Source organism: Lissotriton helveticus, chromosome 3_2, assembly GCF_964261635.1.
Source record: "Lissotriton helveticus chromosome 3_2, aLisHel1.1, whole genome shotgun sequence".
NCBI classification, from domain to species: domain Eukaryota; kingdom Metazoa; phylum Chordata; class Amphibia; order Caudata; family Salamandridae; genus Lissotriton; species Lissotriton helveticus.
The window spans coordinates 359,897,959-359,917,931 of NC_136062.1; the positions used below are offsets into that span (position 1 = coordinate 359,897,959).

General features: G+C 42.4%; 1 protein-coding gene and 1 long non-coding RNA gene across 2 annotated transcripts in view; one reads left to right on the forward strand and one right to left on the reverse strand.

The window, feature by feature from the left end:
• Nucleotides 1–19,973, reverse strand: part of ZDHHC13 (zDHHC palmitoyltransferase 13) — a 265,540-nt gene that overhangs the window by 180,236 nt on the left and 65,331 nt on the right. The window contains exon 4 of the mRNA XM_078684239.1: nt 5,828–5,905. Within this exon, the coding sequence (XP_078540365.1) occupies nt 5,828–5,905 (78 nt within the window). The remainder of the gene's footprint in view (nt 1–5,827; nt 5,906–19,973) is intronic.
• LOC144826323 (uncharacterized) lies at nt 14,579–15,896 on the forward strand. Its single transcript, XR_013609786.1, has 5 exons — nt 14,579–14,712; nt 14,807–14,893; nt 14,977–15,060; nt 15,139–15,221; nt 15,687–15,896. It is a non-coding gene; the product is annotated as an uncharacterized LOC144826323 (long non-coding RNA).

Here is a 19,973-nt window from a genome sequence, read left to right on the forward strand (position 1 = left end):
AGTGTGACCGACGGTCCATTCTCGTGTAAAGTTCAGCTGTTATGTGAAACCCAGAACTATGCGCAGACATACTGTGTGTAGGTCGAGTATGTGCAGTTGACGTGTAGTAGTATTATTACTCTGTATTTATCAGTCGGAGTACTGAATACAGAGGGATTAATTTTGGATGTCCCTCGTTTAACATTGAACAAGACGTACTATGAGTTCCACTTCTCCACAAAGTGGAAGTATACTGCCTGCATTACTGTGGCTGGAACATGGAGACCCAGACACTAGTGAGAAATATGGAGACTGGGCTACTTTTAGAAATTTGGTGAAGACTTTGTTAGCAAGGGGCTGCTGATTACTTTTGATTGATTTGATTTAATTTTGGTTGATAGTAGGGTGAAAGATGGGGTTGTAGTTTATGTTGTTAAAGGAGAGGAGGGTTCTAGGTCAGGGCTGCCCTTTTCTCCGACCCCAATTCCTGCCTCAGAGAAACTGATGATAGCCAGGTGCAGAAACCTCACTCTTTATTGTGTCCTTGCTGCATGTGCTCTAGTGTAGAGACAACTCAATTGCTACCAGCTACGAGAAACATTACTTTACACAAAACCTATGTCTGGAGAGAAGTTGGAAGACAGATGAAAAAGAAACTCCAAAGTTTGAGACAATGAATCCACATACCCAGTCTAGAAAATGTGCACTAAAGATGGACCCCAAACAAACCCACTTTGTTCAAGTTTGTCACCAAGCAAAGAAGTATTCCACATTATTCCACAGATGACTCGGAGGACTGCAGAGTGACCAAGACTGGTGTCTGCATTACAGTCATCTACCACAAGTGAGGGGGCATCACCTGAAGCTGCATCTACATTATTGTGTGCTGAACTTGAGCTGCTATGAACGCGGTGAGTATGAGGACTAAAGACTGTATTTCTGCAACTGTGGCAACAGAGAAATGACTATCGACCCGATTGCGCATTTGACTTGGGGAGAAACAGTCTGCAATTCTTCAAAAGCTTGATGAGAAACAAACTTTGATAGGGTCACTTGGTGAGACAATGCAATGAGAGTCTGGACAGGGAGTAGCCCCCAAAGGACGTCATGATCAGGGGTATCATTGTGTAGTCACAATTTAATGGTGTAATATTGAGTACCTATGTGTAATAAGAAATACATCCTTTTTCAAAAAGACAAGCACTGGACTGGATATTAAAGTTATTGTGATTTTTTAGATCTGAGCTTATGCACCGACCCCCCACTCTACTTCCTTCAGACACATGTGACAACTTACCATCGCTACCCTGAAAGTTAAAGAATGGAAAGGCTTCCATCTGGTCCAGTCTGTACAACAATGGTAGGACAGACCCCAGGATACCAGTGGCAACCTCGACCACCAAGAATAGGGCCCAGCCACCCCGGTCTGCCCTGTGGCCTACCAATAGGGGGGAGCTACTGCCAACTAAGAGGTCATAACCCAGGTCAAACTTTACGATCTAGTGACATATTATTTCTCAACATTGCACAAATTAACTTTGAGCAGAAAAGAGGAAGCTCTTTCTCACTCCTAGTCCCGCGGCTATCGAACAATCTCCTCAGGTCATTCTGAGCAGAGGCCAATCATTGTCAGTTTTACCAGAATTTAAAGACTCAGCTGTTTAAGTATATTTAACCCATGTCCAGTTATTAGCGCTAGGACACCCTAAATGGGGATAACAGTAACACTTTATAAATACACTTCATCATCATTATCATCATCATCATGTAGTCATCTCTTGGTCCTGAATTTTGTCCTCCCCCAGATTATCAGTTAACCATTGTTAGACCATTTTGAGTGAAGGTTTACTGTCAATGACTGAAATTCTGGTTATGTTGCTGAAGACAAACGTTTGTACATCACACTTCCATTTTATTTTTTTTAACTATTTGGTCTTCAAGTGTGTTCTTGTGATCACATATTACATTCACGTTTCCTGTGACTGACTTCTTTTCCTTTTTCTGCTCATTGTGTGTGCTCAGAGACACTTATGTAGCATCCTGCTACAGATACATTTGTGATGCCTCTTCCAGTGCTCTATTCAAGTGACTGCTTCCTCAACAATTGCCTTGGTGATTAAAGGATTCTCGAGATGATGTATTTTTCTACAGAGCTCGCTGATGGGTCTAAATAAAGAGAAAAGTTTATGCTTTTTCTGTGTTCATTCCTATAGCACAGCCATACTTCGGCCAAAAGTAGATGCTTCAGTCATATTCGGTTTTTTTTTGTCTGGCTTAACTTCACCATGAATTGTATTAGTTCTGAACATAGGCAAAGAGTTCCTACTTTGTAACAAATGTTTTCATGGTATGATTGCCAGGCTCACAGACCGATTTGTCTGTGCTGCAGTTCTCATTCTGTGAATTCTTTATTTGCCCATTTGTTGCTCACTCGAAATACTCATAGCTGTTGCTTTTTGGCCTATTTTTGTAGACTTTTGAATCTGTTCCTAGCAATCTTAGTAGTCACTCAGAATGCTCTCCCAGGTATATTTCTGTCCTATTTGTGTTGCCTTCTAAATCTATTCCTGACTTTTAATGCATTAATAGGCCCGATGTATTTTATTTGTAGGTTTATTTGGCTTGGTTTGAGCGTTTATTCTGATTCAAACTCTTGCTTTAATTGTCTTCTTTCCCTGCGTTAGCTCTTAGGCATCTTTAAAAAGAAAATGATGGTGCAATGCTAGGGGTTTTATTTTAGCATTTACGTTTGTTGTTGTTGACTGCTTCTTTGCTAAAGGGACAGCGTAGCTAGAACGGTACTTCATTTTACCCTTTCTCCCCACACTTGCTGCCATAACCCTTCTTAGTGCTCTATTTCAGCCTGGGGTGTCTGACCAGCATCTGTTTGGTGGGGAGCAAAAGATTTATTTCCATCTGAGCTTGAATTTGGCAACTGGTCACTCTTCAATCATGTGAAGAAAGGAAGGAAGGTATTGGTGAGGATAGGGATAGACCCTGGAGTTCCTCTTCTAGTACGGAGGGTTTGTCAATCTGGTCCAGTTTCCAAGGGGTCTTTGCATATTTCGATATTTAACATCTGCCCTGTGCATAATCTGTGAAACTGAACTTGCCCTGTGGTGTGCCATATAAGAGCTCTTCTGTTTCAAAGCGAATGCATACCTCTAGGGTCCCACTTGATGAATCGCTTGCAGGCTAGCTGCAGAATTTAAAGTTTTGGATTGATAGATCATTTGTTTTCTTGCCACCTGTGATGGGACCTTAAACCATTACTACTGTGTCCTACTGCAATAGTGTAGGTAATCTGTAGCCTTTGGATTTCTTGTACCTCGGCTACCACTAGGATCTGTATTATCTCCATTTCCAGACGTGGTCTGCTTTCCTCCCCGTAGATGGGATTGTTAGAGGGATCGTTAGAGGGTGGCATAGGTTGAGTGGCTGCAAAGAGGCCCCCTTCTTTATAGCTCCGGGCTTTCTCATTGACTATTTTAGCTTTCCATGCTGAATTGTAACATTTTGCCTCATTGGGCTTCAAGCTTTTAAAAGCCACGTGGATCTCCAGGGAGTTTTTCTGCAGTGAAGATGGGCTGTGGCATCTCACCAACTATATCGATAGTTTGGTCTGCAGAGTCTTTTGAAATGTCACAAGTATAGGCAACGGAGGGGCACCCTCATGTTGTACTGTTAGTGGTCTCGATCCCATGGGGGCGACAGAATGCATTTTTCTCATTGTTCCAGTGATTTCTGCTGAGACACTCCATAGTGTGCAGAACTTAGTTTCAGTTTTAAAACCCGAGGGTCTACAGGAGGTCAATGAGCTTTTATGTGCTTCCTGAAGTCTAGGAGCTCTTGTTTTTCTCCACTTACCCTCGCCGTATGACCCTGCCCTCAGCCTACTTGTCTATCACCTCATCTTCTAGATTGTACCTAGCAATTCATCCCCATGACTAACACTCCCTCACGCTCTTCCAACACTTCCGGGGAGGGACACTGCACAATGCTACTCTCTTGTCTGGCACTCTGCACCCCTCAAGGTGTCCTCACAGAGTCCTCAAAAATTCGGAGGTCTCCTCAACACTTGAGTAATCTACCTTGCACGCGCTTTTTTTTCTATTTGTGTCACCAGCTTTCCACCGCGATTCAGAGGATCCAAAAAGGTCAGTGGTAAATGGCACTGGAGGGTGTGGAGTAGAAAAAAGGAAGACGGTACATTGTGATCTCATCTGGGGAGCGTGGAGAGCGGACGGAATCATGCCATGGTGCACCAATCTGGAACAGATGATGTACAACCTCAATCAGATGCATACGCCACAACACAATACAAGTTCAACATGGCCAGTTTGGGCTGAAGAGCAGTACAGGCCTCACATGATTCTTTCCTCACACCCCTCGCTGCCGCAGTATGATTGGGCCCGGTTTCCTGCTGAATCTCAGTCTACAACTTCCAGCTTCCCCAATGGGGTTACCCACTAGAGTGGATACCAAAGACATGCCCATTCTACCAGGTTGGATATGTAACTCAGGATTCAAATGGATAAGTGGCAATACATCTGCAACATAGGGCAATCCACTGGCAGTTATAGGAGCAAGTTAACAGTTGGCAAAAAATATGATGGAGCCACACCGCAAAGAGAAAGCCCCACAAGCAGCTTCACTGACCGCCTACGCGCTGCACGGTCACATTCACACATCAGACGTCTAGCATACTGACGAGTCTGTAGTGAGGGATCGGCTGAAGCCTATCCTGTGCACAATGATGCAGCCTCTTCATCGTGGCAACTGGTCACTCTTTAAAGTCATATCTTGGAGAAAATTAGATGAGACTTTATTGTTATGTTATGTAGACTTATATAGTGCACGTCAACCCATAGGTGTCTTAATGGGGCTCTAAACGACAAAAAGGCAGGATAGAATATGTATATCAATATTTAATTGTGGACGCAAGTCTGAATAGTGAGGTTTACACAGAGCAATTCAGAGAGATGCAAGTGTAGTAGTCCTTTATTCCTTATTTCTGTATGTAGTAGCTCCGTTATTCAGAGTTTTGATAAAACATAAGGTTCGATCTTTGAAGCTGTACTTTTTCTTTAATAAAATGTTTCCTAAAATACATGAAACCCAAGGCATTCTTCATGGTCCTCTAAATAACTGAATGTATAGTTAACTACTACAACAGTGGTTCTCAACATTTTAACTTCTGAGGCCCCCTAGTTAATCATTACTCGAAACCGTTGACCCCCACTGAATTTCTATGGGAATCAGAGACCCCCACTGAGTTAACTGTAAGTCGGGGAACTTGGCATAAGCATTTTCGATGATTTGTACTGCTAAACGATACAGAAACAAGCATTCATCAAACAAATACACAAATTATGAAATAATTTATTTAATTCACAATCAAATAAAAAAAAACTAATTATAATAGGAGGGTTGGAGTGTTTCTAAATTCAATCGAGGTCATTCAATTCTGTCTGATGTACCTGCACAGCTCTCACAAATCAATCTGAGGATATTAACTTAATTTCTAGCCTCCAACTTCAAATTTCTTCCCATTTGCAGAACATTTTAAATTTTGAAATTGTACATTTAGCTTCATTATTTATATATACTTTATTAATCGGTTAATGTTTATTGATCTGTCAAAATATAATACATTTTCTAAGTAATTGCAGACTCCCTCAGCAGGCTTCACGGACCCCCAGGGGTCGCGGGATAATAGGTTGGGAATCACTGTACTACAATATATTTATTCCAGTGCCCATATATTGCAGGCATAGAAATCGCTACAAAGTCAGATATCCAGATGCACAACGTCATGATAATTATTTTTATACACTTAATACTGCACCTGATCGCCCAATGAAGTGGAGTAGAATTCAAATCACCGCCCAACTGATCCACCACTGCACCTTTAGAAATATAATATCTGTGGAAAACAAGCAAAAAAACAGGTGGCGAAAATAAATTCATAATGAAGAGTACACAACTTCAGTAATAAACATTTTAATCTAACTCTTGAAAGCTTTTTATTTATAAACTGTCAGCTTTATGTTCACCCTCCCCTTTTTAGGTCGAGCGTAGCGAAGGGACCTTTAGTATACTTTGTAAATGGGACAGGGGAGGTGCACGCGCTTTCCCTCGCCGATTTGACCTTGTGGGCGCGCACGCCCAGGCCGGTGCCGTGCACATCCCCTGTCCCACTTTCACTGCAAGTCAGCCTCTCGCGCACACACACACACAGCCACACTTACGCATGCACACACGCATACAAACAAGCACACACACGTGCACACAGACACACATATCGTCGCCCCCCACCCCGCGTCAGCGGACTCAGCCGCCACTCCTGACACCGAGACACTGCCAGGTAATTTATAGCCTAGGCCCTAGGGTGAGTTAGGCATCTCCTTGAATCCTGTATCCCTTAACTCGGTTTTCGGAGAGATCCGCTGCTTCTGTCTGAGCTGCTCGGGCGGAGTTTCCTTTCTGAAACACACCGGCCTCTGGACTGCAGCAGAGCATCTGTGGGCGGGGCGCACAAACAGGAGCAGGCCGCTCATTAGAACATAATCGCGTCTGTTCTTTTGTTAGTGTGGCGTCATCACGGATTCTCCCCTCCTGAGAACGGGTCTCCTCTCTTCGGGGGGGGCGACTGATCCCTTTATTGTGGGGAAAAAAAGCATTTTCGCTCCTCGTCTGCTTTCCAATAGGCGACTCCTTCGGCCACGCTATTATTAAAGCTCTACATTGTGACATTCCCAGTAGTTTTCCTGTGTATAGGAGGCAAATACTTTTTGACGTACCTGGGTCCCCTCTGTCGTGTTCCCTTCCCTCTCCACTCCATGTATTAGCTCTGCGTTGTAAGAAGGGCTGTGGCAGGGCCCCGGTGTAAGCAGTAACAAAATGAGCACCCGAGTAAAACTTCCGTAATGAAGGTGTAATGTTCCTTTGGACTCCTGGGCTTCGGTGCCACTGCACTCGCCGCACTATTGGCACCAATACCGCCGACAAAAGTAGAACTTCACCCCTAGTTTCATCTGTTCACATTTTCTTCTCCCCAAACATCAGAATGGATGTAAGACCCACTCACTAGTTTCTTCTTTCCTTGGGACGAGGCATCTCAGTGTCAAAAAGGTGACGCCAGGAGTTGCATACTCTGTAGTATAATGTCTCACTGTAAATCACAGAGGACAATGGCTAGTCCCGCACGTTAGTCTTCTGTCCTTAGGCGGAGCATCTCGCCGTGTTGTAAGACGAGGAGGACGCTTTCTGGCAGTCTGTCTTCTGTACTTAGAGCCCATCGTCTAATCGTGACGTTACAAAGTAAGAGCTACCCCCTTCACAGCTGTCTGTGGACGGGTCAGCTCGCCGTGACATCACAAGGTCTGTTCGTCTCAGTGTTTGCGTGAGGTGGATCATATAAAAGCGATGTCACAAGCAGAGGTGCTATACCCCACGATGTCTTATGGAGGGGGGGGTAATCTAACTGTGACGTCACAAAGCTGCTCTTCTTATGTCTGCCTCGTGTCCATAATGTGGACTATGTTTTAGTGACGTCAGAAATGTTTTTCCCCTCAAAATGCCTTCTATATATGGAGATTGGAGAGGGAGAGGATCATTTCATTGTGACCTCACAGATGCATGAGTTACCCTCCCCCACCACACCACACACCTTGTGACTGAGGCTGAGCATAGCACTGTGACGTCACAAGGGCTAGTCTTTGTCTTTAGTCCATGGAGCGGATCATCTCATCATGACGTCACAAAAGCTTGGACTGTTCCCCTCGCGGTTATCTTGTGTCCACGGGCGGCTCATCTCATTGTAGAAGAACAGATGAAGAGGGCGAGAAGCATGGCAGACTTCTACCCAAAGCAGGAGAGGCTCCTACCCTCCGGCACTTCCCTGCCCCCCCCACCCCTGCTGAGAGCTCCTGTGTTGCACTCGACCCAGGGGTGTCCAATGCAGCTCCAGGATGGCGAGAAGCATGGCAAACTTCTACCCTAAGCAGGAGAGGCTCCTACCCTCCGGCTCTTACCTGCCCCCCTCCCTCCCCTCCCCTCGGCTGGGAGCTCCTGTGTTGCACTCGAGCCAGGGGTGTCCAACGCAGCTCCAAGAGGGCGAGAAGCATGGCAGACTTCTACCCAAAGCAGGAGAGGCTCCTACCCTCCGGCACTTCCCTGCCCCTCCCTGCTGGGAGCTCCTGTGTTGCACTCGACCCAGGGGTGTCCAGCGCAGCTCCAAGAGGGCGAGAAGCATGGCAGACTTCTACCTAAAGCAGGAGAGGCTCCTACCCTCCGTCTCTTCCCTGCCCCCCCTGCTGGGAGCTCCTGTGTTGCACTCAACCCAGGGGTGTCCAATGCAGCTCAAAGAGGGCGAGAAGCATGGCAGACTTCAATGCTATTAAAACAGAGACTTTTAGGGTCGTTCCTGAGCAGCGCATGTGCTGCTCTTCGAAGCACGATGTATTTAGGTATGGACTTGTTAAGATAAGCTTGCAGTTTTGTCCTATAGCTGAAGGTTGGTAGGTTGGGGAAGTAGTGTCTGGGGCGTCCTTTAAACAAGCATTTGCAATGCAATAGGTCTCATTTTTGCGAGAGTTTAACCTTTTCCATGCTCATGACGAGCTGAGCTCGTCATGAGGCACGGTGCTCCGGTGCTCATGACGAGCTCAGCTCGTCATGGGTCATGGAACGCTCAGGTGCAGGGAGAATTCCCCTGCTGTGCTGAGCGTTCCACGGGAACCAATGCACCTATGACGAGCTGAACTCGTCATGAGCACAGGAGCACTGTAGCTCATGACGAGCTCAGCTCGTCATGAGCATGGGAGCGCTGTGCGCGCCCCCCTCTCCCCCAGCACAGCGGGGGAATTACCCCCGCAGCGAAGGGGCTAAGCTATTAGCATTGTAAATGCTTAAAAACAAAAACATAAATAAAAGGCATTGCCATTTACAATGCCAATAGCTCTAACTTTAATAATGCGAGACCTATTGCATTGCAAATGCTTGTTAATAATGTTGGCCGTATGGGATGGGGTCCATGGGGCCTAGTGAGGCTCGGTGATTCTCTATGAATTTGCAGCAAACATAGGGGTGGGGTCCCATGTGACCACACCCCCTCTCCAAAACCTACCCTGCCCCCTGAAGTCTTTTTTCTTTTAACCTTTTTGTAGGACTCGGGGCTGAGTCACAAGCCCTAAGATAGCGGCTGCCACATCCTTGATGATGTGGTGGCAGTCAATCAGATCTCAGCATAAAGTCCTTTGGATCAAAGGAGCCTCCTTAGTATGACATGTATACGTTTTTTGAGCCTTAATTCCTCAAAAACTACTCAACAGCTTTACACCAAATCACAAAACGGACTCTTTGTGGACCACCATCTAGCTGTCTGACAGATTTCGTCTTAATTCATTCAAACGTTTACGCTGTAGCTGTGTCTAATGTTCCCATTGATAAATAAATGGGGAAAACACATTTTGGCACTACCACCCGTTTTTGTCGGCCCTAGACTAATGGTGCCCTGAAACTTTCCATGCACAAACTGGCCAAAAAAAGCAAATTTTTGGAAAGTCTTTTGAAGATTCGTCAACCTGTACCAAAGTGATTAGCGACACTAAAATGGCATTTCGTATGGAAACACGATACTTACTTCAACTACTCATATATCATACATACATACACATATATATATATATATATATATATATATATATATATATATATATATATATTCACTCAAAAAACTATAAGTTTTAGTGGTGTTATAGTTAGCTGGACATTTTACTCATACAAAACCAATGAAATTGCTCCTATATAGTTAGTTGTACTAACTATATTTCGCGCACCCGCAATCCACTGCTGATGATGTCACATATTAGATCATTCATGACATGGTCAGTGACATTACTGAGGACATCTCAAATGACATCACTGATGACATCATCCAGTGAATGTGGTTTGCTTCGTTATTTAAATATGCATTATATATATAGCAATTTACATTGAAGAATGAGTGGATATATATAAATAAATATTTGGATGGAGGATTTAATAGCAGTGTAATTGACTGTTTACTTGACCAATTTATAATGTCTCACTTAATATAGTGGATAGTGACTAAACTGTGTGAATATCTGTATCACTTTGTCAGTTGTTGTATAAACTGATTCTACATGTGGTTACTAGCTATGTGAAAGTCTATATTAGTAATTGATGATTAGTTAACTGAGTATTTGTATGGGAGTGTGAAAGTGTGTGTGGTTCAGTGGGGGGGCTGTTACTGTCCAAAGATGTGTGAATAGTTGATTCAGTAGATATATGAAGTTAAAACTACATGTTCTAGCAGTTTGGGTGAGGGAATCTCTTTATGGGTGTGGTGATGAGCAAATATATTTCTTAAAGGTACAGGTCCAACAAACTAGAAAAATAAAAGGCAGTGTATGTGTCCGTTGTATATAAATAAGTATACATAAGACACAATGATTGTGTGAGTGACTGTATGGATAACTGTATACTTGTAATAATGATTTTATAATTCACTAAGTATGACTTACTATCTAAATGAATAGAAGAAGTGGTGTTTGTATAAGTGTTTTGCTAAGTAAATATGTAAGTATGATCCATTGTTTGCATAAGTGAGTAGGATGACTTCATATGGGAATAGGATGCGTGCTGTTGTTTAATGTCAATATAGATGTATAAGTATTTTTGATAGTGTTCTATTGTTCATTGACAGCATGTATGAGTGAATCCATAGGTAAGCGATTAGATGTGTGTATACATCTATGAATCACTGAGTGGATTTTTAGATACTTGTATTGCTGTGACAATGGATTCAAATATGATACTCTGTATTTTACAAACAGTGATGAAAAATTGTAATAGTGTATGAAAAGGTGTATGTGATTGTCACGTGGATGATGTCATCAGTGATGTCATTTGAGATGTCATCAGTGATGTCACTGACCATGTCATGAATGATCTAATATGTGACATCATCAGCAGTGGATTGCGGGTGCGCGAAATATAGTTAGTACAACTAACTATATAGGAGCAATTTCATTGGTTTTGTATGAGTAAAATGTCCAGCTAACTATAACACCACTAAAACTTATAGTTTTTTGAGTGAATTTCAAAGGTTTTTTAAAAACTAATTCCTAACTATATAACTCCTGAAACATATGGTTTTTTCAGTGAATTTCAAAGGTTTTTTTAAATACTAATCCCTAACTATATAAGGCCTGAAACCTATGGTTTTTTCAGTGAATTTCAAAGGTTTTGTAAATGCTGGTTCCTAACTATATAAGGCCTGAAACCTATGGTTTTTTCAGTGAATTTCAAAGGTTTTTTAAATGCTAATTCCTAACTATATAAGGCCTGAAACCTATGGTTTTTTCAGTGAATTTCAAAGGTTTTTTAAATGCTAATTCCTAACTATATAAGGCCTGAAACCTATGTTTTTTTCAGTGTTTTAAAAAAAAAAATTGATTGGTTAACTGGCTTATTAAGTGTATCTTAGTGAATACATATATTAGCGAGTAATGTTTAAATATATGCATGAGTGATGTAATATGTGACGTCATCAGCAGTGCATTGCAGACGTGCAAGTTATAGTGAGTCCAACTAACTATAACGTGGGAATTTCAATGGTTTTATGCGAGTAAAATTTCCAGCTAACTATAACTGGTGTGAAACCTATGGTTTTTTCAGTTAATTTCAAAGGTTTTTTAAATGCTAATTCCTAACTATAACTGGTGTGTAACCTATGGTTTTTTCAGTGAAATATATATATATATATATATATATATATATATATAAAATTTCTATGGCAAAATGAAACCCCTCATTTTGTTCCTTTTCAAATTAAATGTATTAAGTGTTACCACTTTATTCCAATCAAGAGGACTTCAGGTGTGCCATACTTTTGTCATAAGTAAGACTGTTAGCGTTCTAGTTGTTCTTTAGAACACTCTGGGACATTCTGTAATTGGGCTATAGTTGGGCTACATCTGGCTGATATTTGGGCTACATTTGTTTTTTTTTGTCTCTGGTGGCCATCTTTGGGCTACATTGGGCTACATTGGGCTACATTTGGGCTCTAACATATACATAGCCCAATGTAGCCCAATATATATCTTTTCAAAGTTAATTTTCGTAAAAACCACTGGAGCACATATCTTGAGACATAGCAAAGGCACATCGGGCTACCAGTCCCTACAATTTTGCCAAGTTTGGTGGAAAACCATTCAGCCGTTCGGGCTAAAAGTGACTCCAACCGCCCTATGGAAATTAACATGGGGAAAACACGTTTTGGGACCCCCCTTTTATCTCGGCCCCCGCTTGATGAATCCCCCCCAAACTTTCAGGGAAGGAGCGGAGCGCCGCGAGGCAAAGTTAAGGAAAATTCCTCAACCGGCGCCAAAGTTATTCCCAATAGAATGTTGCGATTTCCCTAAGGAAAACAATTATATATATATATATATATATATATATAATGTCCGCCAACAAGCTACGCGAAACGGAAGCAGCAGCCAAAAACCTTTGATTTTGCACCGAACTCTGGCAGTCTGATTCAGCTGCATAAATCGGCCAGTGGTCCAAACGGCACTGATGTTTAGGACAAATTAAGGCAGTTGGAAAAATATATGAAAAGTGAACAAGCCAAGCGATGGGAGATCAGCTCTTTATCTTAATACCTGGAAGTTGGCCGCATTCCCCGAGGGCTGAGGATTCTCATACATCCTATTTATAAGAATCCAAATGTGGAGATGATGAAATAATGGGTAGAGAGTAATAGTGAGGCCTCAACTCGCCTCATGAATATTATTTTCAATTATAAAGAATTTGATCGCAACACTATACAAACAAATTGCTGAACTCAAGGGAGGAGTCAGAGCAACTGCCATAGCCATAAAACAAACCAGCAGGAAAGGGGGAGGAGGAAAATGTCATCCCGGCTCCACGAATGAAATGGCCTACATAAATCTAGACAGACAGACTGAGTGTAGTATTGAATTGGACGTGAACAAAGTCCTGTTTATTATTAATATTATATATATTTTTTTAAACAAACAAGCACCATAGGTGCCCACAAAAGGACTGCCAGGCCATCCCTTCAGGAATATGAACAGCAACCCGCTAAGGTAGTGAAAGATGCACTGATAGGGGCACAAGATACCGCAGAGAGAGAACTATACCACACATCCTAAAACAGTGCTAGGGAAAGAAGAACATGTCAGGAGCACTGGAAGATGGGGGCTGTGCGAGATAAACACCCAATAGGGAGCAAGTGCAAGGCATAAGCTATATGCACCATGTTTCAGTGCACAATAGAAAATCCCCTGTAAGGGATACTGTAAAACCATTAGAACACCCAGGAATGCCTATGAGGCACACAGAATTTGTTCCACGAGAAACATGGAACAAGGAAATAGTGCCTCCGTACAAAATACCATAATAATGATTACCTGCACAGAGCCTGGAATGTAGAAAAAACCCTACAACATAGGGATTAAAACCCACTTAGGGCCACAAAACAGACCAAACACAAATAAAAAAACTAAAATAAACAGCTGTTTTGATGGTTAGAAGGAAAAACACCTGCCGTAGGCAGGAACACCGCACGAGGTGCCAACCCCGAAGGGGGAATGTTTAAAAGGAAGTGGAAGCAGAAATAATCTAATGGCTCAACAGAGAGAAAATAGAGAGTCCCACAATTAAGTTTGTGGGAAGCTAAGGAAGTATGTCCGCTGGGAAGGTGGACGTAGAGAGTAAAAAGAATTAAGAGGCCTCACCGCCCGACTGTCCAGAAACTGCTGTAATGCAGAGTCGGCATGGGCACCAAAAAGATGGGCGATACCAAAGTGGATGATGGACGGAGCTTTGAGGAAATCAAACACTCACCCCCAGTCAACTGATCTGGGTTTAATCAATCATCATTCTTTAGCCCACTCCACCACCCCAGTTCAGACATGGCCATATGCAAATCATTCTGACCCTGTGTCTCATGGGAACAGTCCAGCCCGAAATGCCAAGCCAGGTCATCCCTGGACCGGAAACAAGCCTCCTGGGACAGGTTTCTGGCTATTCAGCCATGCTAACTTGAATCCAGTGGCAAAGTGAGCAAGGGACCCACAGCTGGGCATACCCTGCCAACTTAGGGCGAACAAAGCGATACCAAAGAGGATGAAGGACGGAGCATATGATCAAATCATACACTCACCCCCAGTCAACTGATCTGGGTTTAATCCATCATCATTCTTTAGCCCACTCCACCACCCCAGTTAAAATAGACGGGTGTCATCAAAGGGCATGTCATTCTAGGGTTTTGAACAGACTCCGAAAACCCATAGGTGCGCAACCAGTCACAACGATGTAGTGCCTCCGAAGAGGCCATAGCCCGGCGTACGGAGTCAGTGGTATCTACACCACACTGAATGATTAGTCTAACAGCTTGTTCAGGTCAATAATAAGTGTATTAGTGGGTAGTATTAGCATGATAAACATAAGCATCATGACTTATGGACGGAATTCGGGGCCACCTATAAGTCCTATACGTTATATACACCTTTAAACTACATATCCCAGCATCCTTTAGTCACGTGATGTTACATGTTGATTAATTGGTCGCAATGGAGTTTTCGGCGTTTGGCGCGAACACTAGGATACAGCAAAGTACTGGCAGTATTTACCGCTAAGGACGAAGTGAACACTAAGAAGAGTCGTGCAACACTTTAAGTAAGTGTGAGTACAGATTAGGTGGAATGAGATAAATATTTAGTAATGGAAGATAGTGCGACGTAACAAGCGGTTCTTTGTTTGCTTTTGGCAGCAGTTTATCCCGAACCAAAAGCTGCACAACCTGAGCAATTGTCACCAAGGGCGAACGTATAACGAAAAGGGTCCTGTTACATCTAAAGTAAGTCGAGACTGAATTTTTCACCGTTATGCCACCATTGAACAACGTCCCAGTATAATCAGCGGTCCTTTGTTCACTTTTAGCATCGGACGATATAGAAAACAAAGCTTCGCCTCCGGAGTAGTTTTATCACCCATAGGAAGAGTCACCGTTTACATTAACGACGGGTGAGTGTGCAGTTCAGAAGAAAACGCTATTAGCAACTATATAACTTGTAAGTAGACTAATGGCAACTGTGTATCTAGGTGCAGACACTAAAGATTAATCGACCCGACTATCCTTTTTATACACACCCCTACGAAGAAGAGACAGGTTGATTGAAGCGGCGGTAAGTTTTTGATCATTGTAGTCGCATAGTGTTAGAGTAAGGTTTCAGGTTAAATTAGTATAAAAATGGTAGCTTTGACATGAATAAATAACAGGCTTCTTCAATCAAGTAGTTAGTTCACTGAGATTAAGTAGAGGTTGGACTGTACGGAATATTTACGAGAGGCATTGACATCATATGAAGCCATGAAAGTGTTGCAAACAGTGTTTTATGAACTTTAGTTTCCAGTATATATAGCAGTTGATAGTACTGTTGGCGGCTTAATCAAAGATCTGAATGAAATCATAGGAATCTTCAAGTATAGCACAATATAGGTAATGCCTGTGATAGTATCGTACATCATTGTATTGTATGACGTATTGAGTACTAAATTGATTGATGTGGTGGACCCCAGAGAAGTAAATAGTCGATTGCATGTAGCTGTGATTGTATATATGTAGAGTAATTGTAAATCTTTATTTGCAGAACACTGCCCCTGAGGAAGGAACCATCGTTCCGAAATGCATTGGGCCAGAGATTAAATATGGTTCAGTAGCAATTATGGAATCACTGTAGAATTTGAAATTTTTATGTATTGAAATAAGAAGTGGTATTTTTCAATAAGTTGGACTGTTAGTATATGTGATGTAATAACATATAAATGATATATGAACATGCACATGAATAAGTAAGGAATCTGTGTAAGAAAAAATCAGTAAACACTGATATGCAGTAAATCAATATCGTGGTATTATGATTATGTTTGAAAATAATTAATGTCTGAAAATTGTGAACATTCAGTTCAATAGGTACAGTGCACACTAGAGCAGGTCATCCTGTTCATGGTTTGTCTAACAGCTTGTTACCCATCCTGTATTTTCGGGGCAAGATCATTCAGGGTCTCATCCGGAAAGGAGGGCACAGGTATGCCAGTGAGTCCCACAATGCATGGAAAAAAGTTCAAGGACACAAGAAGTATTAAGGGATCGCAGTGCAGAGGTGGTGGAGGAGAAAATATGGCTGCCACAAGTGTTTATTTGTCTTGACTCTCTGTCTGAAAGAACAGTAGGAAGAGAGCTGATATTTTTGGCGGCTGAATCGGGCTGTGCCAAAAAGCTGTAATGAGTAGGATGGCGGAGGAGAATGGCTGGATCGAAGGGAGTCGGACAGTGTGTGTGAGAAATAGAGCGATTCACAGTGACCCATGTATCTGGTTTAGCCCGGACCCAACAAAATGTCAAACAGAGCTTCACTATAAGGAAGCATTGGCTCTACCCGAATTTCGCTATGATGAAGGACGCCAAGTAAGGGATCAGTTGTCATTTCCATACAAGTAATTGTCATATCCAAAACGACAAACTCGCCTGAATGTCTCCCTCTAGTTATGTCTCTCCTCCTCTCCTCTCTTAATGTATTGAGACTAAACTATTTTGTCTGATGCCCGATGGAGCTACATAGTTTAGCTATAGGGGAGATGGGCTATGGATTCCCTCCTTGGTCGTCACCTACCCAGTCGGTCTTTAGACAGACTTCTTTTCGTCTCTCCTTATTGTCTCTTCCCTTACCCTCACTTTCTCACTTCCCCTAACCACCACTACTTTTCTCTCTCCTTCTCTCCTCTCCTAATGTATTGCTGATTGTTTGATGTAATTGTGTAATTGTTGATCTATTTCGGTTATATTGTTGAACCACATTGTCCACTTCCTTTCGTCTCTCCTGTCCTCTCCTCCCGCATCTTGTAGTGTAGTTCCTATTATCCCAATAGGCTCTGCGTATTGGAATAATATCTTCAATAGTATAGACCTAGGGCAGAGGTTAACTAGGTCTTCTACCGACGATATTAGACTTAAAGTTTTGTGTTTGCCAGCTAGCTCAGAGTTCACTAGAAACTTTCTCAAATAGGCAAGAAGGATTTTAACCTCCCTGGATAGACAAGAAGGGATTTAGTTTCTGACAACCATAGAACATGACAACTTTGCTCTCCCCTAATCAAGAGTGTATCTCTAGAGTCGTGTGAAAACAAAAGACAACTTATTTTACTCAGTCAGTTCAGTGCATTCTTAGTTTCACCAGATTGTAGAGAAAAGGAAGAGACGGGCGTGTTCAATAAAATATGTTATTTATTGATCAGTCTCTTTTCTCATACAAGAGAAATGAATCGCTATTATTGCAATACTTATAGTTAAGTAAAGTGCATACAGTAAAGACAGAATTATAAAATAATACTGTAAAAGCATTGATATGGTTTCTGAGCCATATGATACTTTAAAATGGATAAAATAGATACATACATATATACATTTGACTAATCGTACTCAACTGGTGCTTCTAACCACGCCTACCCCAGTGTACCGGACCTAAGCCTAATGCGGGGGTAGATAAGTAGCAGTTTAAGTTAAGTTTGTTTTGCCAAGGGACTGACTCGAGAATTCTCTGCAAGGGATTATTCAGTTCTGTACCTGAGATCTAGAATGGTGGAGGGCTGGTATCTCTTATCCCAGGTCTTGATATTCCAGCTGCCTGCGAGGGCTGCTTGGAAGCGCCGGAGCTGGATTTCTCAGCAGGAGAAAGGCAGCGTCTCGTTTCTCAGCGCGTCAGGAAGGAGGGGCAGCGCCTGTGGGCTTCGCTCTCTGCTGGGCTCCTCGGCACGTCTCGCTGCTCCAATCTCGTCACCACCGCATGTGTTTGCTTAAGGCAATGTCGGTAATATTTATACCTGAAAGGTGCCGAGATTGACGTAAGGATGGACATATATACGCCAATAAGGATGTCATATGAACGGGTTCGTTCGCACATTCTTTACTGAAGTTCTCGGTGAAATCAAAACAATGGCTATGGGAATTTCCCAGGTCGCTGTAGGTTTGATTTGTTTTGAGAACTCCGTATGCCTTATCAGGGGCTGGAGGAATATCGCTTGTCTAATTAGATGGCATGCGTTATGACCTAATCAGATAACGCGCTTCTGTGCCGTGGTGTGGCTTAATCAGATAACGGTTTTTGCACCGTTGGATGGCTGCTAGTTAATTATTAACCAAACCAGGGTCAGGAATAGGGGAATCGATACAGTACCTATAGGAATACATCACACCCACTCCACGTAGACTATGTTCATATTTACAAATCTAGGCATAGTGAAATCAGTAGCATTTGTGTATACCGTACCACCCCAAAATATATTCATATGTATTCTGAAAATTGGAATTATGAAATATATGAAACACAATCACATGTACTATCACGTGTACTATATGCACAAGCAGTCTAAAAATGCTAAACATATAACGCATATTTTTAAATTCAGCATGAATAAATGCGAAAACCACACATGAAATGGCTCTTAATACAGAAAAAAAATGCGAGACCATTTCATCACAATCATAAAGTTTTGTATGAGAGTGCTAGAGGATAGCTAATGTCTAGTGACTACCTAAAATAGAAATTCAGTTCTCTAAGAATAATGTCTACTTTAAGCAGAAGATAAGTGTCCCAAAAAATCGTAAATATTTTGGAATTGGGGAAAAAGGTTCTTGTAGTCTGAACAAACTGATCAGAAAATTTTTCATATCGCTTATTTTTAAAAAGTTGAAGGCCAAATTCAGGATGTAGGGAACTCCAAGTGCTAGTTTGCTCAAAGTTATTCCTGCTGTTCTGGTGAAAACATCATATCATTTAGACTGTTGAAAAAACTGTCAACAGCTTCTTGCGTAAGTTCCACTAACTCGGAAAAAGTTGTTACCATGCATTCATGAGCCTGAGCATGATTGCCTCCATTGATGTTTTGATCAGCATAGCTGACTGAAGGTCGTACCTGATCGATGCTGCTTTCATCTTGTACTTCACTACCCCTCAATCGTAGTGGTGAAGTCTCCACGAATGCCCTCATCAGGATTGGTAGCCGCTGGGGACAGCACAATGCATGAGCCGTTACCGGACCCAACAAGGTATCTGCGTCCATTGGCACATCCGATTGTAGTGCCAGACAGGTGTCCAACACGCATTCATCGCCGCATAGCAAGCACCTTAATACGGGCATAACACAACTTTGCCACATTGGTCTAAATGAAAGAAACCAAGTCATGTTCAGGTCCCGAAGCCGTGCTAGTCCAAGGACTTTAGTTATGCGGTCCCGGTAGCCAATGGCTAGGATCATTTCTTCCCATGTCGCAGCTGTTTTGTCTGTGACATGGTTTGCCATAGCGAAATAACAGGATAAAAAATAGGAAGCCTGCCACTAGTCCCAAAAGGAGAGGAAGTCCGCCAAAAATTGAATGGACAAAGTCCGGAAAAATACCCAGGATGGCTTTGAATGGTGTTAAAGCTCCTGAAAACACTGTCTTAAATACACATAAGACACCACTGGTATCAGAAATATTTAAGATTTCGTTCAGTATTTCTGCGAAATGTATGGGGGAATTAGTTGATAACAATGAATGAATCTCTGCCGTTGTCCTTGCAACTTGGAGATCATACGTTTCTTTTGATGACGTTAGCCTGGTCGGCGTCTGTAGGAGCACAGTCTTCATTCTGCTTAAAGTATCAATTCGAATAGAAGCAATTTTCAAATCCGACCATAACCTTGCCTCCCTGTCTGGAGAATCGTTAGGGAACAATACTCGTTCACAGCACATGACCTTCCTAGTCACGGTTATGAGATAAGGTTTTCCGGGCAGCAAACTACAACATCTGCGATCTACTATTAGAATGTAACTCCCGTTCGAGAGTCTCCTAAAGAATGGTTCTATTCGTGTTGCAGGTGTGCCTAGCTGGTAACAT